Source organism: Oculina patagonica, chromosome 1 (genome assembly GCF_052425735.1).
Source record: "Oculina patagonica isolate OP01 chromosome 1, crgOcupat, whole genome shotgun sequence".
Taxonomy (NCBI): Eukaryota; Metazoa; Cnidaria; class Anthozoa; order Scleractinia; family Oculinidae; genus Oculina; species Oculina patagonica.
In genome coordinates, this window is record NC_135758.1 from 13,622,874 (window position 1) to 13,645,808 (window position 22,935).

Consider the following 22,935-nt stretch of genomic DNA (forward strand, 5'->3'; position numbering starts at 1 on the left):
GGTAGTAGTGTCCGTCGTGTCAGCTTTTCGTCAGGGGATCTTGGAGGGTAGGTAGTTTTTGTTGTGAATTACTTGTTAAGGTTTAATGTTTTACTGTCCCTTTTAAGGTCTTTCAATAACACACGAACTGTAGAGTTCAATCTCAGCCAAAGGTTGCGTTTTTCAATCGAATTTTCGGCACCTTCCGGAGTTGGAAACAATCGTTTTTCGCACGTGCGTGTAAAACCATGATTTGTTGATGTTTTAACAAGCTAATATTCAACTTATATAAAAAATATATGAAAGGCATTATTAAACAGTCTGGGAAACCAGAAAATGGATTTCTGGAGAAACTCATACTTAAATATTAAATTTTCCAGGTCTGGGGAGGCAGGGAATGGGGCATGGGATGGGGGAGAACCCCGGGGGAGGGGGGGGGGGCTACTCAGGTATGTTTTGGGTGGGTATGTGCTGCCCAGTTCTCCAAAGAAGCACCCCGTTTTAGAAAGAATTTGCAACCAAAATGATACCCATGATACCCCGTTCTAGAAACAGTTCAATTTTTTAACACCCCATTTTGGCTGCTGATAAATTGAAACTTTTGTGCATTCAAAATGTCATACCCAGTTCTAGAAATTGTCTCTAAAATGGATACCCCGTTCAAGATCGAGAGCTTCATAGCTCAATGTGACTTAATCTCTGTCACTTCACATTTTTCCCCCTATGGTTTGTCTCCCTGGTGATTTACCCAAAATTGTACTAGTCCTCCTCTAGTTAGGCAGAACTAAGTGTATTGCTGGTAGAGGTGAAAGTTTCTTCTTCCAGGAGATCACTGGATATTTATGGATTGTTGAATGAAATTAGACACAAGTTACAAAAATAATAATAGTTGTTCTCTCTCACCTCTCCCCAGCTCCCCCTCCCCTCCAACTTCCATCTGCTCCAGTACTGTTACACACGATTTACATCTTGACTATCTACAGGCAAGGCAATTTTCAGTCTACTCATCTCTCCAACTGATGTCTTTTATTCAGTGATCAATTTATTTTCCTTGCTTTCTTAGTGTGCCTTGGTTGACCTTTGTACAAAAAACCAAAATATCAAATATGCCTGAAGTCACAGTACTTGACTATGGAGCAGGGAACATCCAAAGCCTCGTCAATGCTTTGAAACTCCTTGGTTACAGTGTAACCTTTGTGAAAGAAGCTGATGATATTCTAAGAGCTGAAAGACTGATTTTCCCAGGTGTTGGTGCATTTGGAAGTGCAATGGCTCTCCTTGAAAGCAGTGGTTATGTCGAACCACTCAAGGCTTACATCCAGCAGGACAGACCTTACCTAGGAATTTGTCTTGGCCTTCAGACTTTATGTGAAAGTAGTGAAGAATCACCAGGAACAAAGGGCTTATCTATAATCCCTGCAACTGTAACACACTTCAACAAAGCAAAAGGTCTTGCTGTTCCTCACATGGGCTGGAATGGGCTTAAAGTTCACAAGGGATCTGCTCTTTTCCCAACTGGTTTCTCCAGTGAGGAAAAGGTATACTTTGTTCACTCTTATGCTTTGCACTTAAAAAGCACAGAGATGGACGACTGGGTTCTAGCCACTACTGATTATGGGGAGGAGTTTGTGTGCATTGTGCAAAAAGGAAACATTGTCGCTACTCAGTTCCACCCAGAGAAAAGTGGAGAACTGGGGATTAAAATAATCAAGAACTTCTTGAATAGTTTTCCAATCAGTTCGCAGCCTGTGACCATTCCATGTGAACTGCCAGTAGTCAGTGGGCAAACACAACTTGGGTGTCGTGTCATTGCTTGCCTTGATGTCCGAAGCAATGATCAAGGAGATCTTGTTGTTACCAAAGGTGAACAGTATGATGTGAGAGAACAGTTGATCACTGAGAGCAATCAACCTGCTGCTAAACCTAAGGGTGCAGTTAGAAACCTGGGTAAACCTGTTGAGTTGGCACGTCGTTATTACAAGGAAGGAGTAGATGAAATAGTCTTCTTGAATATCACAAGCTTCAAAAACTGTCCACTGCACGATCTTCCGATGCTAGAGGTCCTTCGTCAAGCCTCTGAGAATATTTTTGTTCCCTTGACTGTTGGGGGTGGAATCCGTGACATTCACGCTCCAGCTGATGATGGTGATCCCGCCAAGATGAAGCATTACACTGCTGTTGAAGTAGCAGCTGAGTACTTCAAATCTGGTAATTTTTGTCTAAATTATGTGCAGTCCAAATGAGACTGCGCTTTACAAAATATAATGGCTCCCATTTGGTCAAATGGCCAGTGTCCACTAGCTGATGAAATAATAAAAGAGTGTGGCACTTGGTGGCCACTTTTACTCACTAACAAAGCAAATTGATGATACCAGCTTTGTAAAGTTCTTTAGTACTTTTTTGTTAATGTTAATTAGTTACTTTATGGATGTATGGGTATAGTCTCCCTTGCAACCATTATGTGGCTGATAATTAATGAAACAATTCTTTGAAGCATTTGTGACAGCTCTCAACATCAACAATTAGCATTTATCCTTCTCAGAACCAATTGCATGACATCACAAATTTTGGCTGCAAAGGAGACTTGTATAAATGAGTTCAACTACCTTTCGCTTAGTTTTTATATTGGGATTTGGGATTTCTCGCTTGCATGGCTCGCATATTGTCTGAACACTCCTTTGTACCTGCTGACAGTCTATAAAGTTTTTCTTGAATTAAGACCAGTAGAGGAGAACGGATGTTGACATCAGGTTGTTAAATTATTCTGATAGGAGCAGACAAGGTGTCTCTTGGAAGTGATGCAGTGTATGCAGCAGAGAACTATATCGCATCTGGCGGGATCAGGACAGGCAATACTTCCATTGAGTCAATAGCAGCTGCATATGGTCGACAGGCAGTAGTGATCTCTGTTGACCCAAAGAGAGTGTATGTTCCATCCCCTGATGCTGTGCAGCATCATGTGATTAAAACAAAATACTCTGGTCCATCTGGTGAGGAATTCTGTTGGTATCAGTGTACAGTGAAAGGTGGGCGTGAGATGCGAGATATTGGGGTGTATGAAATGGTGCAGGCATGTGAAGCTCTTGGTGCAGGAGAGATTATGCTCAACTGTATTGACAAAGATGGGTAAGGTTTTGTTAAAGCATTAGTGTCATCAGATGTACATGTACATCATTTCCCTTTATCTCACATAAAATCTGTTGCTGCCATTAAGGAGTTTGTAGCTGTACTTAAAAAATACAAGTGTTCAATTTTTTACAGTAAAGGTAAAAAGGTTAAGTCTGTGCCCAAGCCAAGTGGCCCATACAGCCGGAGCTTATCCCGGTTTCCGTAGCATTAAGCGACTAGGATGTTGCTACTCCCCCTGGATGGGATGCATAGCTAGTCCATCGCAGGGTACCCCCGGGGGTACTCAAAAAAGTTTTATACGGGGAGGCTCCGCCCCAAGCTCTAACCCCTTACCCTTTTTTTTACCTTTTTGACAGAAATATTGAACCCCTTTCGGATACCTTTTACTGAAAAAAGGTACCCCTTTCATATACCTACAGTCAAACCGGATGTTCTTTTGATGGGAACTTTGCAATGTTGCGGCGCAATGTTCCAACATTGATTGACAGTTTGCTCGTCGCAACTTGCAACTTTCAATTCAAATTTGCTCGAGCAATTTGCCAAGTTCTGGTTTTCATTTTTCCCGTATGAAACATCATAATTCCACCTCTGTCTCAGAGAAGGATGAAATAATTGTCCTATGGTCGACTGCTTATCAACAGACTGTGATAAATTAGCGACAGGTGTAGTTGAAATCGCCAAACTTGGAATTGCGCTCAAAAATTCAAATTTGCTCCGCAAGTTACGGCTTACGTTTGTAGTTTTGAAGCGTAATTCCTAACTTAGCAATGTAAACTAAGCCTGTCGCTTATTTCTCGCATTCTCTTGATGAACAGTCGAATAAGGGGAAATTATTTTCTGTTTCTTTCCTACAAAGGTGGTACAGCCTCGTTTTATAGGGCAAAATGAAAACCGGAACTTGGCAACTTTGCTCGAGCAAATTTGAATTGAAAGTTGCAAGTTGCGACGAGCAAACTGTCAATCAATATTGGAACATTGCGCCGCAACATTGCAAAGTTCCCATCAAAAGAACATCCGGTTTGACTGTAAAAGATATGGCATAGATGTTTCTTGTCATTTTCATGTAGCGCTTAATAAATAAAATAATACAGCCATAAATTGGATCTGTTCAAAATATTTTTCTTAAAGGCCCTTTTAAAAACCTAAATGATGGATTTCCATACCCTTACGTATACCTAAACTTGTGAAATCCCTACCCTTTTATATACTTGAAGCCTGAAAAAGGTACCCCTTTCGGGGGAGCCTCCCCGTATAGGCCATTATAGGGAGTACCCCCCCAGCAGTAAATTCGCCTTTACCCATTTATACACCTGGGTAGAGAGAGGCACTGTGAGAGTAAAGTGTTTTGCTCAAGAACACAACGCAGCGCCCTGGCCAGGGCTTGAACCCGGGCCTTTTGACCCGGAGTCGAGGGCGCCAACAATTAGGCCACCCGGCCTCCCCCTAACTTACAGTAGAAACCTTAAATTGAATTACACATGGATTTGCAAAGCTATGTTAGAAAAAACTTATTATCCTTTTGATCCTCATTTTTTCCCAATTAGTGCTCTAGTCATGTAAAGGCCATCAAGAAATTTGAATCAGTTCTTTTATAGTGTGCCTTTTAAGATTTTTCAATCCTGGACATACCTCAGATTTTACCCACACATTTTTTGCCATTTGCTCTATCTGTAAATAATTGTCGAAAGACCAAATCCTCATCTACTTGTGTTATGAAAGTTGCACTCCTTTTCAACCAATATGAATCAACTGTATTGTTATTACTGAAAATTCGATTTCTCTTTTATTATAGCACCAATAATGGTTATGACCTTGAACTGGTTTCCATGGTGAAGGCTGCAGTTGGCATTCCGGTGATTGCCTCCAGTGGCGCTGGACATGTTGCTCACTTTTCTGAGGTGTTTCTGAATGCCCATGCAGATGCTGCCCTTGCTGCAGGAATATTCCATCGAAATACTGTTTCTATCACTGATGTCAAAAAACATTTGCTAAGTAAAGGAATTCCTGTCAGGATAGATACAGAAAATTGAAAACTGTATGCCTATTACTAACAAAACATATTTCTATTATGTATAAAATTAAAGCTTTTGGTAAAAACTGGTAAAGACTAGGTAAACATTAGGATTAAAAGCTTTGCAACGTTGCTCACTGAGTGCAGTGTCCTGCAAGACATCTGTATTTGTTGCAAAGTTTTTGCCTAAATTAAACTATTGTTCAACTGAGCATGGGCCATAAGGTTTAAGCTGACAATGTAAGTCTAATAAGATTATTTATTATCTTTTTATTTAAATTTAAATTTGCCTAAAACAGGTGTAACACTATTAAGGGAACAAGATCTCTTACTACAAACAGCACACTGCATCACAAGAGCTGAAAAACATGCAGATTGTACAGGAAAATTATGGACAAAATATACAGTTTTTAAAAATACTTATGTACCGGGTATTTTACTAAGAGCAAATAATAGTAAGATAATTGTTTTATAGGATGAACGTGATGGGGGCAATAAAATGTTTGCAAGTTTAAATTTCTTGGATGAGATGAGAAACCTTCCAAATATGAGTGTCATAATAAAACCCTCAGCTTCTGTGCCACTGTGTTAACAAAATACAGCAAATCAAGAAGAATGGGAAAAAAAAACTTATTTTAAAATGGAATATTAAATTGCGGCCCTACCTGTGTAATCAATTACAGTGTAACAAGTTACAAGACAACACCTAAATGTCTTAGAGAGTCAAGATAAATTAAGTCAGAATCTGAACTTCATTGTGGTTACTGCAGGAGTCCATGCCTGACACTACTGCAAAATTGCATTTGAAAAGTGAAGGATCAGGTTGTTTTAATCCTTACGCTTGCACTAATAGGATTTGTAGTACAATTCAAAGAGTCGTGTAGAAGTAATAAGGCCTTACAGACTAGAAATTATTTATTGATAAATAAAGTGTAATAGCAAATACCAGAATTAAATGCTAAGCAAATTTGAAAATTATTTTGCCGAATGAAGGTGTGTTGATTCCCCGGGGGGAGGGGTACTCCCATATATGAGCTATGTACGTATGTGCAGCACTGTGAAGGGTATGGTTTTCAAGCAGTTTTGTCTGGGAAAGAGTATAAGGATCAGAGAGTTTTGGTCTACAATAGGGTATCATATACTGGGGAAACCACTGGAAAAATTAACCAATAAATATATTTTCCAAACCAAATTTTTTGTGTGGTTAATCATCAAAGTTTAAAATATCCATAAAACCTGAAAAACCAGACATGGAAACAAGGGTATGGTTTTCAAGCAGTCTTGTCTGGCACAGAGTATAGAGATCAGAGTTTTGGTCTACAATAGGGTATCATATACTGGGGAAACATAACTGCCCAGTGGTATGAAGATTGTTGGTCCAAACAAGAATAGGCACTTGGAATTACGAGCACCTTACATAAATGTTGTAGAAACAAATTCTGTTTCTGAGAAGCAAAAAATCTTGCTAAATTTTTCAGAAACATTTGCTTTTGCAGCAAATATTGTGTGTAAATATAACTGCCGGGAAACAGTTTGGAAAACAATGTTTTCTTGGTTGTTTGTGAGCACCTTTTGACGAGACACTCCAAGTGCCTCCCTACCTAGTTGTACAAATGGGTACCATGGAATTGTCCCACAGGGTGGAGTATGGTTTTCAAGCAGTCTTGACTGGAATAAGGTATAGAAATCAGAGAGCTTTGGTCAGATAATAGGGTATCATTTACCAGGAAACTGCTCATTGTAAATTTAGTCCACAAAGGAATTGACACTTGAAATTGAAAGAACCTTGCTAAATGGAAATACAAATCATTCACTAAAAGTAACTTTAACAGAAACTGGCAGCGATAAATCACAGAGTTTCTAGGGAACAGCAAGTCTGGGGTAGGGTAGGGATTTTGGCATCTTATCTAGAATAGGGTTGGAAATGCAGCTAAACCTATTCTAGAGTAGCATAAGGGTTTCAGAGTGCAAGCTATATATGCCCACCCAAAAATTCCTAGAGTACTCTCCTCTGGGAAATTGTTAATAAAAATCTATAAAACTGCTGGCAGACATTACTTGTGATGGCTCAGGCTGGATTGCTAGTGACGCACACCTGCCACTGATGAGCTGTTAAGGTCTCGAAACAAACAGACTTACAATGACTAAAAAAAGTTTATTTCTATAACCTAGTATGTATTAATTTAATTTTTAAATAATTATGGGTAATTACAAACTGAAGTTAAGAAATCACTCCACACACATCAACTTTTTCTTAGGAAATTTTTCAAGACACCCAAGAAGTCCAATTATTGTATAATTTTGTACAATTACACTGGTTACTGCCTAATGTATACCAAAATTTCCTCCTTCACTTTCTACAATTACTGGTATGACATTTTAAAAAAATTGCTTCACTCTTTGTGAACATTTTTATAAGTCCACTACAAAAAAAAATCCTCTGAAAGTCACGAAACATTAGAAGCAACATTAAAATTCAGTCAGAGGGAAACTGAGTGGACAATTTTTTGGAAATAAAATTTAAAATATGAAAATACATCTCTTGCATCACAAGATACAGAAAACATTACATCCCCTTATAAGGCAAGCAATGTTTTATGTCTGTGTTTGCTGCATGTTGACTTGTAAATCTTTTAAAGAATTTTATTCTCTTCGCTTTTAATGCCATTACCTGCATCAGAGACTTCGCAGCTTTGCTCCTAGTATTTTATGTAACTTGCACGTAGATTGTAAGTGATTTAATCTTATTATTGCGTGCTTAATTAATTATGCAGCAAAGATTTAAAGGCCTAAACTCATAAGTTAATATTGAGATTAAAATGTACATATAACAGTCATCATCTAATCATTTGGTTGTGCAATTTGTTCAGGTGATCAGCAGCTCTCTGAGTTATGTTTAATGCTGCATGGATTGCATTTAAGCCAGGTTCCTGCATCAGTGACATGCCACATAATCCAAAGTATGTGTGCAGCGCATCTGAAAAAAATAAAACAACAAGATTAACATTGTTAGTATTTACTTAATTTGAGTGTTGTGGCACTCTTTACATTTTTAGCGTTAAGTGATGATTGCAGGGCTTATTTGGGGATGGCACTAATTATTTTGAGGGTAGTGCTCTTTAAAAAATCATGACGTTTGTAAATGATAACAAGAGAAACACGGAAATATAGACACTTGCAGCTGACAAACATTATAATCCAGGAAGCTGGCTTAGGTTGAGTTGTACCCCAGTGGGGGTACTCAGGATGTTAAGTGACGGGGATGATCGAATGGGGGCAAAAATCAAGACTCAAAAAAATCCCTAGGGCTTACACCAAAATCCAAAAAAATCCATTAACCAAAAAATAACCCCCAAGAAATCGATAGCAAAACACGAACAGAACTATGCAGCTAAAGCACTACCACAAATTTTAAGATCATTTTAAATACCCAAAAAATCCCTAGTTTAATCAAAAAAATACTTGCCAAGTTTTCCTACCCAAAAAAAAACCCAGAATCGAAAATTTCAAACCGAAAAAAATCCTATAATCCCTGTTACTTTACAGAAGCATTACAGAAGCATCTGTAGAAAAGAGTTACCTGGGTGGTTCCCAGGCCACTTGCTGAAGCCACCTGTCATGGCTGCTTGGGTTGATATGAGGTAATCACGATTGGCCAGGAAGTCCACACATGAGAATGCACCAAGCAGCTTAACAAAAACAAGTTACCCATCAGTGTATTAACAACACGAACCTGGCTAAAAACTAATGTAAAAAGTACTGGCAGCTTAACCCTTTTAACCTTTTTTGCAGAATGAACCTTCTTCCCCTTGATGAGAATTGCTAGCTTATTGCAGGTTCTCTGGTAGAATAAATGTTTGTCATGTTGCCCAGCAACAATTCACTGGTTTACCCATTTATACACCTGGGTGGAGAAACATTAACCGTGTATTAAATGGTCTGCAATTTGAAGCCTGATCTAATTACTAATCACTACAGTGTAATTACTAGGCCATTGCAGCGTTACGTACACAGGATTCAAGCTATGACCAACTTGTGTCAGGAACAACGGCTGGTCTTACAAACTTCCACAAGATGTAAAATCAAATGTAGTATAAAATCTGATGAAAATTTAGTTAGGTTTTGCAGCAAACAGGCAGTTGAACAGCCTATACCTCTAATGAAGCTCCAACCCAAAATGAGTAGCAGGTATCAACTGGCTTGTTAGGACGACCTTGGAAACCAGACTTCTGACGAAACAGACACCACTTTTTTATTTGTTCAAGTTCGTTTGGCTCAAAGGAAGACTCCAGACGATTCATCAAGACAAGAGACGCAATAGCACAGAATGTTGATCCACCTTTAATAGAGTACAAATGAAGACAACATAAAAAACAAGAAGCTTTTAAATATGTTGGTGCTATGTGCACTAAAATCAGGCCTTGCAGTTTAACGGTTTTCATGCTTGAAGGCGTGGCTTGCTAAAGCAGTCATTTAAGTCACAGAGACATCTGTAGTTTTGCATGATATTCATAGGCAACTGTAGTGGGGTAAGAATTCTCTATGACAAAAGCCTTAATCTAGTATGAACTCTGATTTTTAACTGCGCTGCGCAGTTTTTGCTCTGCACGGGGTTTATTATTATTATTATTATTTTTTTTTTTTAGTTTTGTCGGTGACCAGACCCAGACCTCCACTCGGTTGAGGTTATGTCATGCGATGTTTAGAAGCTACAAATCAGCAACAAATGGAAAAATTTTCTTATTTTTGTCTTTACAAAGAGTGTTTTGTGTGAAATATACAATTTTGAAGCGTTTGACTCGTGGAAAATACTAAATTTCAACGCTTTTAAAGAGAAATATAATTCAGCGGGCCAGAATCTGTGAATAAATACCATTACGTTGGTGTAAAAGAATGTGCTGACATGACAAGTTTCACTTTCGATCGGCTAGAGCTCAAGTCACGTAATGTTTTAAAGCTATTATAAGCTACCTTTCGAATCCTTTGGTCTTTACTAAACAAATTTATTGCAAAGTATTTCTCTTTTAAGGGTAATCTATTTTTTTTTGGGCCTGTGTCATTGAAAGGATTTTAGAGATAAAAAGAAAAATTCCCTTCACAAACATGCCCTGACTTGTTCCGCTTACGTCATTCGGTATGCTAGGGAAATACCCTTTGTTCTAAAAACAGCTTCAGCGTCCGCGCGTGGGAATTCGGCCAGAATTTGCATATAAGAAAAATTATTAATCGCGGCTAGAACAAGTCAACCATGAAATGTCACACAAAGTTTGTCAGACGCTGCATTTTTACAACCGCCTATTGTAATACGAAAACCGAAACAGGGTCAAATAAATTTTGAACTGTTGAAGAGGTTCAAAAATAGTACAAACTTTATAGAAACTGCGAAACATTGTCATTGGGCCAGTTTTCAGTTTTATGTAAATAGGGAATACTGTCGAAATTCTCGCGGATACTTACGTTCCTGGCGTGAAGCCAGACGTTCTTATGAACTGATCTTGCAGACCCAGGGGCAGTAGTTGTAAACTTTCGCCCGAAAAATCCCGTCGTCCCGATAAGCGATTTTTTGGTTTCACGGATCAGGATCGTGGGAATTAAATTTGGCCAGCATATAGCATTAGCATATAAGAAAAATATTTAATTGCGGATGGAACTAGTCAACCATGAAATGTCACACAAGGTGTTTTCTTACCATTTTGTTTGTCAGTCGCAACATTATTAGACGCAGGCAAAGGGGATGGGGGGGGGGTGCATTATTTGTTCCCCCCACATGGCTCCCCTAAAGTGCTCACGAGACCAGCGCAGTTGTAAGCTCTAAGAGCTCTTGTTTTAACTATTTCATTTGGCTTCAGTTCCTCTAAAAACTGTCAGACATTTGACGGACACACCTATACATATTTAATATACTACATAAAGAGCACTGTATTCATACTTCACTGGGAGAGATGTAAATATTGAGCAGCCGGTTTGGGGGTTTGAGGGGCATTATATGAATTTTCAGACCCCTCCCCCCTTCATACAAACCAGGTGCACTTATGGTGGATAAAAAAATTACTTACCATGAGCCTCCAAGCTTGGTCCTTGGCCAAATCCAAAGTCATATGACTAGTAAAAAAATAAGAAATTACCGGTATTTTCTTTCGCAAGTTATTATAACAAGTACAAAACCTTTATGTCATGAAGTTTTTATATGATAATCAGGAGCTTCTGACATGAATAATAAGCTGAACAGATTTGTATTACCCTACTTTTCTTGATGTACTCGACAACACGAGGAATATCCACACCACTCCAGTCATTTAAAATGTAGCTAATACAACAAGCACAGTAGATAAACCGCATATCATTCTCACTGCCGTCTACTGTAGGTTGGAAGCTGTAAAATAGCACAATTACACGGAAAAATATTAATATTTATAACTAACACAGTTGTACACTCTGTATTTCAATCCGGGGAACGGGGAGGGGCACCCAAAAAAGTTTTATTGGGGAGGCTACGCCCAAAGCTCTAACCCCTTACCCTTTTATATACCATTTTGGCAGAAATTGAACCCCTTTCGTATACCTTTTTCTGAAAAAGGTACCCCTTTTATAAACCTGAAAGACCTGGCATAGACTTAGAACACGACATTTTCTTGTCATTCTTGTGTAGCGCTTAATAAATTAAAAAAATATACAGCCATAAATTGCAACTGTTCGAAATATTTTAATTGAACGCCCTTTTAAAAGCCTAAATGACAGATTCCCATACCCTTTCGTATACCTAAACTTGTGAAATCCCTACCCTTTTATATACCTGAAGCCTGAAAAAGGTACCCCTTTCGAGCGGGGCCTCCCCGTATAGGCCATTAATATAGGGAGTACCCCCTCTCCCCCCCAGGATCTCAATGACTTTATAACAGATTTTCTGGCAGGGTTTTAAAACAAGGAGACATAACATCTTACATAAAGATCCTCTTGTGTTACCACATGAAGAAGGCTTGAAGCCTTGTATCAATACAGTGTAATCCAAATAGCGGTAGCTAACTTATCTACAGGTACAGGTATAAGTGTGTTGTTCCATAAAAAAATACATACCCATCCATCTCCCCCTCCCCCAGGAATAATTAATTTTAGCAATAATTTTTGGGTATGGAAATTTCCTGGAAAACAGGCTATAAAATTTACAAATAAGCTAATGACAGAAGTCGCTACATATGTATGTGACACTTAGCTTAGCTTGTTTCATTGCAAATATAATTTGTTGGTTTCATTTTATGGATTATTCAGTTATTTATAATAAGTTATGTACATATAGTGCTCATTAAAACTAGTGGTACCTATCGGTAGAAATGCCAACAAGTACAACGGGAGAGAAGAAGGGAGGATAATTGTAAATGTTTGGCTGAAAGTACGCTTTATGATTTTGGTCCGATCAATAAACATTGGGTGTTTTCTTTGAAAATCTTGAATGTTTCTGGAATAAAATGCGATTTTGTGAAGGCTAAATGAGGAAAAAGTTCTAGAATAATACCAAAGTAGTGAAGATTTAGTGAGAAATCTTTTAACCTTATGCTTATTAAGAGTTTCAAGCCATTGTTGTTCGATGCCACTATTTTGGAAAGGTTTCTGCTGTTTTAGCTGTTTTAAGGTCCTAAAGGTCTTAATCAAGTTGCTATGATCCACTGAACTTGGAAAATAAATTACGAAACAAAAAGCAAACTTTTACAAAGATTTGCCAAAACAAATCATTTTAAACTTTCCACACTGCAGTTAAATCCACTCAACACGTAAGTATCCAACAAATTTGAGGTTCCATCTTTGTGGCCAAAGATGGAACAAGTTTATTTTATTTTACTACCACCGTTCCGAGAATAATTCATCACGTCACGCGCAATGCATGACGTCTCAAATGTCACGTTAAACTGTTGTTGTCGAGACAGCTTTAAGGAAAATTCAAGGCCCGGTTGTCCGAGAAAAAAAAAGCTAGACACTCCAATAAAAAAATGAAGTATAGGGCATTTATTTTATAAATTCGAGAAACGAAAAAAAAACTCTAAATAGCTCTCTTCTGATCGATAAAATCCACGACACCAAATTCGTTTCCGTGTTGTTTTCATAGCCCGACCTAACTTAATTACGCATGCAAATTTGTGTGACTTCGAAATTTTCGAAGCTTTGGAAATTTTGAAGCTTTGTAAATATGCATTTCTTGCCTTCATCTTAAATGAAATTAAATTCTAAACAAAGTTTAATTCAAGTTTCTTTCGTATTTCAATCTCTAGTTCGGGAATTTTGGCTTTTTGAAGCGAACAGATTTGAAACCTCTTTGTTATCTGAGACGCATCTTGTCTGGGAATTTTAGTTGCCAATGTGTAGAGAACTGGAACTAGTTATATATAGAACGATAGGGGACTGGCACTAGGCGAAGAAGGTTGTTAATCTAAGATGGCGTGAAACGCTTCGAGTGCGTATTAAAGTTAGATGTTCCTGTTTGTCGCTTGTTGGGCGTGTGGACTAACAAAATTGGCGACCCCGCCAGGACCTAAAACTCAAGGACAATGAAGGACTGTAGGAACCACTTGTGGCGAACGATTTTGGTATGTTTTTGAGCTTATCAGTGTTTTTCTTCGCGACCACGTGCTTTGTAAGTTGCCCGCCATATTTGTCAACCCGTGTGGAGAAGAACGAAGGACACACTATGGCCGAAGACCTTCAACTTGAAATACAGTCTAACATTTATGCCGCGGATTGGAGTTCACTCGAGCGAATTGCGGAGTTCTTTAAAGTCGAAATTGAAGGGAAGAGCAAACTATTCGTGGCGAAATTTATCGTTCAGCAACTCGAGGAAGGAATTGGCAAGTTGAAAGAAGCCGAAGTTGTGCCATACCTTGAAGATGTGAAAAAGTTGTTGACAGAAAAACCTTCTGGCATCAAGGACGAAGGTAAGAGTGGCAAGTTTGTTCCAAGTGTTTCCAAACCTCCCAGTGTAGCAAAGGAAGACTCAGTTCAAAAACTGTTGGCGACCAGTGCTTTACGTAGACAGTTTAAGATTAGTGGTCAAATTGGGGAGCCGGAACAAAAAGATAAGATTAGCTTCTCTTCACTTGCACGTCAGATTCAGACAGGGTTGGCCCAGGGTTATGCCGAAGATGAAATTGTTGATGGTGTGATTCGTTCAATCACACCTGGGATGGTGCTTAGGAGTTATCTGGAAACTTACAAAGACTTAACATTGGAACGTTTAAAGAAGATTCTTCGTAGCCACTATGGTGCGAAAAACACATCAGAACTCTATCAAACACTAGCATCATTATGTCAGAGCTCAAAAGAATCACCTCAAGTGTTTTTGATGAATGCCCTAGATCTGAGGCAGCAGATTCTGTTTGCATGTAGTGAAGGAGATGATGACACATCCCTACAGTATGATTCTGGGCACATACAGCGTCTGTTTCTTCGAACAGTAGAAACTGGTTTACAGGATGAAAGTATTCGTGCTAAGATTCGCCCATTCCTAAAGGACCCCAATGTGTCAGATGAAGTGTTAATGCAACAGATGAGTATGGCAACCTCAGCAGAAAAGGAGAGGGACAAGAAGCTAAGGAACAATAGCAAGACCAAACCACCAGCATTATCAGTGTCTACAGTATCTGATGACTCATCTAAAGGAAAGGAAGAAAACAAGAAAAGCACCCCTCAGAATGATCTTCTAGCAGCTATCACTGCAATCAAGTCAGAAGTTGAGGCATTGAAAAGTGAGGTCAGAAAGAAGAGCACCGACCAAAGTGTACCCCCTGGGAAGTGGCCGGAGAGAAGAAGACCACCTTTGTGTTCAAGCTGCCTTGAAAACAAGAAGGAGTATTGCAATCACTGTTTTAAGTGTGGGAGCCACTCTCATTTTGCAAGAGGATGCAGGGAGCAGTTAAACAGGAATCGACTGCTTCCGCGAGACGGGAAACAGTCGTAAATCCACCAAAGTCTCACCAATGTAACAACTGCTGTAAAACCGGAGTCAAGCAAGGACAGCTTAAAAGATGTAGTCAGTGTCGAAGTGTATGGTATTGTTCCACAGAATGTCAGAAAGGACACTGGTCTGATCACAAGGTGTTGTGCCAAGCAATAAGTCATCTCTCTGAGGCAAGTACACGTAAGTCTAAAGATTTTGTAGACCCAGCCTGTGTTAGCCATTTAACTCCAAGTGAACATGCTAAAGTTATTGGACTTGTTGGTAAGAAGTGTATGGTAAAGTGCTTGCTCAATGACTGTGAATGTGACTTGTTATGGGACACTGGTGCCCAGGTATCCATAATATCAGTCGAATTACTTCAGCAACACCTAGGACAAGTAGCTATTAGACAGTTGTCAGAGCTCCTGGATACAAATCTAAATTTAACAGCAGTAAATGGGACCAAGGTACCTTACATTGGGTGGGTGGAAGTCAGAGTGAAGTTAACCTCTCTCAGCAGTGATAGTAGTCAAGAAGAACTGTTAGTGCCTTTCCTTGTAACATCAGAAAAGTTAGACTGTCCTATTCTAGGATATAATGTCATTGAAGAGCTGGTAAGCCAGGACCAGAATCCAAAGCCAATTATTTACAACAGTTTCCCTGGAAAAGATAAGACAAAATTAGATGCCTTGGTACACTTTATTCAGAGTTCAAGTTCAGATGCCATTTGTAAAGTGAGAACTGGAAGAAAAGATGTGGTCATACCTAAGGATAGCACAGTCGCTGTCAGTTGTCGTGCAAATACAGGACCTGTGTACAAGCAAACACCAGTGTTGTTCGAGCCAGACAGACTAGCACAGTTGTTGCCAGAGGGCTTAGAAGTTAATGAGACTTTGTTAAACATCAAACCAGGAAAAACTTCCCGTGTACAAGTTGCTGTATACAATGGGACAGATCATGACATCACACTAAAGAGCCGCACCTCATTAGGAGTTCTTCAGGCAGTGAAATCAGTGACTGCGGCAGACGTGAGGCTGAGTGAATGCAGTATCCAGACCGACCAACAACATCAAAGGGAGCACGAGCCTCAAGGGCCAACAAGACCAACTCCTTCTGGGCAGCAAGATGGAGAAAGCAAAAACCATCTCCCAGCAGTTGACCTTAGTGGCTTAAACCATGATCAGCGGATTGTAGCTGAGACAATGCTGAGGGAAGAGCATGAGTCATTCTCATCTAGTGAAGAAGATATTGGTTGCATCCCTGATCTGGAAATGGAGATTAACCTAAAGGATAGCCAGCCAGTGCAAAAGAAGTACACGTCGATCCCTCGACCATTGTACCCAGAGGTGAAACAGTACATCAAAGACCTTCTGAACCAGAATTTTATCACTGAATCTAAGTCTCCATATTCCTCTCCAGTTGTCTGTGTCCGAAAGAAAGATGGGTCTCTGAGACTATGCATCGACTACAGAGAACTTAACCGCAGGACTATTGCTGACAGACATCCCATCCATAGAGTCCAAGAAACCCTGGATAGTCTTGGTGGTAATAGTTGGTTCAGTGTTCTCGATCAGGGTAAAGCATATCATCAGGGGTTTGTAAGCAAGGAGAGCAGAGCAGCCACAGCATTCATTACACCATGGGGACTGTATGAGTGGATAAGAATCCCATTTGGATTGATGAATGCGCCTGCAAATTTCCAGCGGTGTATGGAACGGTGTTTGGGTGAACTGAGGGACAAAGTGGCTATTCCATACCTTGATGACATCATAGTATTTAGCAGGACTTTTGAGGATCATGTTGAGCATCTGAGGACAGTGTTAAGAAAGTTACGTGAACATGGAGTGAAGTTGAAGCCGCGTAAATGTAGTTTGTTTAAAGGTGAGGTCCAGTTTCTAGGAAGAGTTGTGTCAGGTGATGGTTACCGGATGGACCCAGGGTGTGTTAAGGCTATTGAGAAGTTAAAAGAAGTGTCACCTAGAACTGTTGGTGAAGTCAGACAGCTTGCTGGAATATTAAGTTACTACCGCAGGTACATTAAGAACTTTGCCAAAGTTGCGAAACCAATTTATGATCTCCTAACTAGCACTGGGAAGGATGGTCAACCACCCTCAAAGACACCGATCTGTTGGGGTAGGGAACAGCAACTCGCCCTTCAAGAGTTAGTGAGACACCTCAGTCATCCACCTGTTATGGCTTACCCAGATTTCTCAAAACCATTCACTCTACACACTGATGCAAGTAAAGATGGTCTTGGGGCAGTGTTGTACCAAAACCAGGATGGGGTCATGAGAGTAATTGCTTATGCTTCACCAGCACTGTCACCAGCCGAAAAGAAGTACCACCTTCATGCAGGCAAGCTTGAGTTTCTGGCTCTAAAATGGGCAGTGACTGACCATTTCCGTGATTACCTTTATTACTCTCCAAAGTTTACTGTTTTCACGGATAACAACCCGTTGACATACATTCTAACTTCAGCGAAGCTCAATGCCACAGGTTTGCGGTGGGTTAATGAATTGGCCGATTTCCACTTTGAAATCAAGTATCGACCAGGAAAAGCCAATGCGGATGCTGACACCCTGTCCCGAATGCCAATCAGCTTTGAGGAGTATATGGAAAGTTGTTCAGAAGTAGCTAGTCAAGATGTTCTGGATGCTGTCACTTCCTCAATCCATGTAACCAACACTGTTCAGACCGCTTGGTTGTCATCACTAACAGCAGTGCCTGATATCTTAAAGGAAGAGTGTGATAACGTTCCAACTATGCCACATAGTGAACTTATCGCAGCTCAACAAGAGGATCCGACAATTGGTCGTGTCTTACATTTTATGCAAGTCGGAAGCCGTCCAACCTACCAGGAGAAACAGAAAGAGTCAGCTAGTGTACGACAGCTCTTACATGAATGGAACAAACTGTTTATTTCTGAAGATGGAATTCTTTGCCACAAATGTGGATCTAGAGATCGAATGGTCTTACCCAAGAAATACCACAAAAAGGTGTATGAAGAACTACACGAAAACATGGGGCACCTGGGTGCAGACAGAGTAGTGGAACTAGCTAGAGAACGTTTCTATTGGCCGTTCATGAGGGCAGACATTACCCATTATGTCACGAAAGTGTGCCATTGCCTTAAGCAACGAAAACCTGCGACTCACGTTAATGCACCACTTCAACCTATTGTTTCTACAGCACCTTTCCAACTTGTTTCCATGGACTTTGTTCATCTCGAACCAAGCTCGGGCGGATACCAGTATATATTGGTGATCATGGATCACTACACCAGATTTGCTCAAGCGTATGCTACACGTGACAAGTCTGCAAAGACTGCTGCTGATAAATTGTATAATGACTTCATCATGAGATTTGGATTCCCAGAAACCATCCATCATGACCAGGGTGGAGAATTCGAAAACAAGCTCTTCTACAACCTTGAGAAACTGAGTGGGATTAAACATTCACGGACAACACCCTATCACCTGCAGGGAAATGGGCAGGTCGAAAGGTTCAACCGGACGCTTTTATCCATGCTGAGAGCCTTACCGGAGAAACAGAAATCCCGCTGGCGTGACCATCTCAATAAAGTAGTTCATGCATACAACTGTACGCGTCATGACTCTACTGGATTTTCACCTTTCTATCTATTGTTTGGTAGAAACCCGAGACTACCTATTGACTTAATGTTTGGCTTGAAACCTCCAGAGGGATTTTCTACATATCCTGAATATGTCAGAAATTGGCGAAGAGCAATGAAGGAAGCTTACGATTTAGCCTCTGCCCATGCAAAGAAAAGTGCAGACATGGGGAAACAACAGTATGACAAGAAAGTCAGACACACTGCGCTGTGTGAAGGAGATCGTGTTCTTGTACGAAACATGAGTGAGCGTGGTGGCCCGGGAAAACTTCGACCTTACTGGGAGCAAGAAATCTATGTTGTAACTCAGAAGAGGAAGGATATGCCAGTTTATGAAGTAAAGCCAGAGAGTGGAAATGGAAGGTCAAAAGTTCTCCATCGCAACATGCTATTACCGTGTTCTTACTTGCCGGTTGAGACCCCACTTAAGTCATCAAAGAGTCGCCGTACAGTATCTAGGAGGTCCAACAGACAGCAGGCTTCACAAGAAGAGACAACCGGAACTACTGATGAGGACATTAGCCTCACACCTGATAAGCTTCAACAACTTTACGAGTCTACGAGACAAGAGTCATATGTAGTTGAAGAGGACATTGACTCTTGTATAGTTGATTCCCCAGACTCAGAAGGAGAAGAAGAAGAAGACCCGGAGCAACCAGTTGGTACAGTAGATGATGAGGCTGCAGATAGCTTACCTATAAGACAGTCATATCGTATGAGCAGACCACCTCTTAGGATGACCTATGATGTAATGGGACAACCGTCCTTCCAAACAAGTTCTACAGCAGGAATTCAAGGCGTCACAGTATCGTACCCACAGCAGTTGTGGCAACCTGTCACAGTATCATGGATGTTACAACCTGTTCTGCAGCCCTATAGCTATTTTGCACATTTTCCAGTATCAACACAGCCGATGTATCCTGTGCCTATGTGGTGTTACTAGCAGGCCCTTAGACATTAACTTGAGAAGAACGGAACTGATTTGCATTGAAGCTACGTTTATCCTGGATAAGACTGTTAAATGTTTCCTTTTGGTATTGTATAATTTCGTACAACGTTTTGCTTGTGTATAGAGGTTCAAACTCGTTTCATTAAGAGAATTATTTTTCTCTATCTCGGAATATTCTTTGTACAAGGAAGTCAAGTCGTGTTATAGAAAAAGGCATAAGTATTGCAAAGATAGAACAGTGACATCTGAGTGCAACATAAGCTGGCCTGATCAACCAGAGTACTTTTGTTAACCCCAGGATGAGATACAAGTGTACAAAGAACTGTTATATGAGATAACCAAGAAGAGACTATTGTCTATTTGTTCATGTTGAGGACAACATCTTTTTTCAGAGAGGGAGAAATGTAGAGAACTGGAACTAGTTATATATAGAACGATAGGGGACTGGCACTAGGCGAAGAAGGTTGTTAATCTAAGATGGCGTGAAACGCTTCGAGTGCGTATTAAAGTTAGATGTTCCTGTTTGTCGCTTGTTGGGCGTGTGGACTAACAAATGCACGTGCTAAACAAATTAGTAGCGCGCTGATTGGCCAAACTACAACAAAGTGTGCACGTGCTGAACAGATTCTGCTGAATGGATTGGCTAAAAACATCGGAAATCGTGTTTTCGACAACTTCCACCTACATCCTAACATGGTCAAAAAATATATCACTGACGGAACCGGATTACACGAAAATCGAGCTGAAAGATTCTGAGATTTTTTCTGCATAGCCCTCGAACTACGCACGGCTCTATATCCTGCCGCCGAGACAGGCTCGCGTTTTCGCTCGCCTGTCTCGTTGGCAATAAAGCGCAAATTATTGAGGCTTTTTTGTGTTCAAATGTCACATGATTATCCCTTCATGATGGTGACTAAACCAGGGGTCGTAGTTTTAAATCCCAGTGAGATCAATTTTATTTATAAATTAACGATTTTGAGACCAAAATTTTCTTTACACTCAGGGTTATTATCAATGTCCATAGGGCATTATAAGAAATATTCTCCTTAAATAATTCTACATATTCTGACCTGCCATCAGGAAGTTGTAATGCCTTCAAAGACTCAATAACAGCTGGTCTATTGACTCTTGATAAATCATCTCCAAGGATGAGCAGACTACCCAGTGCTGTGTATGTCATGGCAATATGACTGCAGTCATAATCACATGCATCCTTCAAATAACAAACAGCGTGCAAAGAAGTTAGTGTCTGCTAGCCTGTTGCTAGTGGATTTTGCCATTGGACTTAATCATTAAGCAACATGTATATAAGAATAGTGCTTATGAGAATTTTTTGGGACTAGCAAAATGACTTTCAGGCTAGTACATCAGCGTGCCCTTGACATAAATCCCACAAATTTCACCCAGGTAAAGTTGGTATACCATAAGTAGATATTAAGTTAATATACCTGGGAAAGTGGCCTGTGGCAGGCTGTGGTTGAAGATCCACGGAATCCACATCTTTCCATACTTGCATTACCTGGAATGTTAAAATGTTATATAAAGGTAGAATTTTAGAGCACTTTTTCAAAATCATTTCACAAATCAATTAAATAACAAGACCAAAGTTAACAGGTGAATCTGAAACTGAACTACTTACTGGTTTTGTCTGGAAGCTTTTGGTTGGAGTAAATCCATTCAATTATCTCTTCTTTGTTATTTTCAACTAAGTGGAGTGAATTTAAAATATCAAGACCAGAAAGGGCAAAAAATGCCACAGTTACCCTGTTAAAGAAAATAAAACACATTTAATTAACATGTATAATGTAATTATAATTATATGTCAGCCTTAAAATGATTTTTTAAATACCTTCATCTAGGGATGAAATAGATTGGAAACCACTGGTTCACAACAATTTGAGCAAGCATATTATTTACCCAATGAGGCTTTTTATCATACTTAACTCGTTGTCTCTCTTGCATTCCTTTGGAGTGTAATCAGAAATGATTTTAACAAACCAATGGCAGCATTTTCCTGTTGAAATTCTAGCCATAACCTTCTTTAAAAGTCATTTTACCCCTGTTTATTCGAAAAATCCTTGTTATTTTAACAAATAAAATAGCAAATTCACACAGATCCTGTCATAAGCTTTCAGGTCAATAATTTAAGTATGATGAAGTTTGTTTACAAAGTACAATCTGTAATATTGCGAGAAACGTCATGTCAAAGCTCATATTATCAAGTTAAAACTACACACGCTGCTGAGACCTATTACACGATCACAAAGGTGTAAGGTACGAGAGAGGAATTCCTGTCGAAGTGTCCATTATTGTCCAATTTAAACTGAGAACAGTGTAAATAAGACGCCCAAATTACTTTACAGTCGAGTGCAGTACCCGCAGTACCCTATCTAATATGTCAATCATCTAGAAGTACAGGTACAAACCTACTGGTATCCAAAGATGAATATGCTGATGGTAGTACATCTAGGCATCGTTTAAAGAATTTGACATGCTTCTTACAAGCAAAATCTTCGTTCACACTTGAAGGATTCTTGCCATTTTCGGCGTCCATGCTTCTAGCACTTCCAAACTTCCAAACAATACAAATTTCCTTCATGTAAGCAACATTGAGGTATCGAAAGAAACATCAGAGGGAAGACTGGGAATGAGAGCCACAGGTTACCCAGGCATGCTGATTGGGCCGGATAACGCTGTTCGCCGGATATTAACCCTTAATATGCTGAAATTACTCCAAAAAATCGATTTTCTTGGCTCTACGGTCCTAAATTTCTCTAAACTTTTTGATACTGCATTAAGTTTTTGATGGCATTTCCATGTAAAAATCATTCTCGTCGCGGCCTCTGGGGACGAGAATGTGTAAAAATGTACAACTTTTTACTTTGGCGCATGCGCATAAGCCAAAATTTCGAATTTTTTTGTTGAACCGTTTCGATTTTTTTCCTTGCTCCTTTCCTTTTCATTTTTCTCTGCTTTCTTCTTCTCTCTATCTTTATTCTGTGCACGCCTTCTACTGGCCTGAAAAGTTTTGATCTTAATCAATGGAAAACCCTGGAAAGGAGACCATGATCAAGTACGGGAATATTGGCCTGTTTTAGCACCAATTTTTCGATTAGGGACGGACCATTATTATTTTATTTTTTTTGGAGGGGGGATGGATTAAAGATATTCAAAAAAAATTGTTTGCAGGGGCTGGAAAGACAAAATAAATAAAATTGTTTGCAAAAACAATATGTATAACAAAAAATAGTAAGAATTTCGAAAAAAAATGTTTCAGCAGAGGTGCATAAACTAAAAAAAAAAGTTTTCAGAGG

General features: G+C 39.6%; 2 protein-coding genes across 3 annotated transcripts; one reads left to right on the forward strand and one right to left on the reverse strand.

Annotated features, from left to right (window-relative positions):
- Positions 1–17: 17 nt before the first annotated feature.
- Positions 18–6,097, forward strand: LOC144657686 (uncharacterized). The gene is made up of 4 exons (XM_078518048.1): positions 18–47; positions 1,043–2,187; positions 2,751–3,105; positions 4,901–6,097. The coding sequence occupies exons 2-4, from the start codon at positions 1,086–1,088 to the stop codon at positions 5,136–5,138; spliced, it is 1,695 nt and encodes a 564-aa protein (XP_078374174.1). The 5' UTR covers positions 18–47; positions 1,043–1,085; the 3' UTR covers positions 5,139–6,097.
- A 1,162-nt stretch (positions 6,098–7,259) lies between these two features.
- LOC144657728 (geranylgeranyl transferase type-1 subunit beta-like) lies at positions 7,260–22,192 on the reverse strand. Of its 2 annotated transcripts, none has more exons than XM_078518080.1 (9): positions 22,048–22,192; positions 21,261–21,326; positions 21,070–21,140; positions 20,692–20,834; positions 11,360–11,492; positions 11,176–11,221; positions 9,274–9,458; positions 8,700–8,808; positions 7,260–8,096 (listed from the first exon to the last, which is right to left on the reverse strand). In XM_078518080.1, exons 1-9 carry the CDS (start codon positions 22,085–22,087, stop codon positions 7,957–7,959), a joined length of 933 nt encoding a protein of 310 aa, XP_078374206.1. In that variant the 5' UTR covers positions 22,088–22,192; the 3' UTR covers positions 7,260–7,956. The 2 variants fall into 2 exon arrangements, with proteins under 2 accessions (XP_078374206.1, XP_078374202.1); XM_078518076.1 differs by having other exon boundaries at positions 21,261–21,385.
- Between the last annotated feature and the right edge of the window lie 743 nt (positions 22,193–22,935).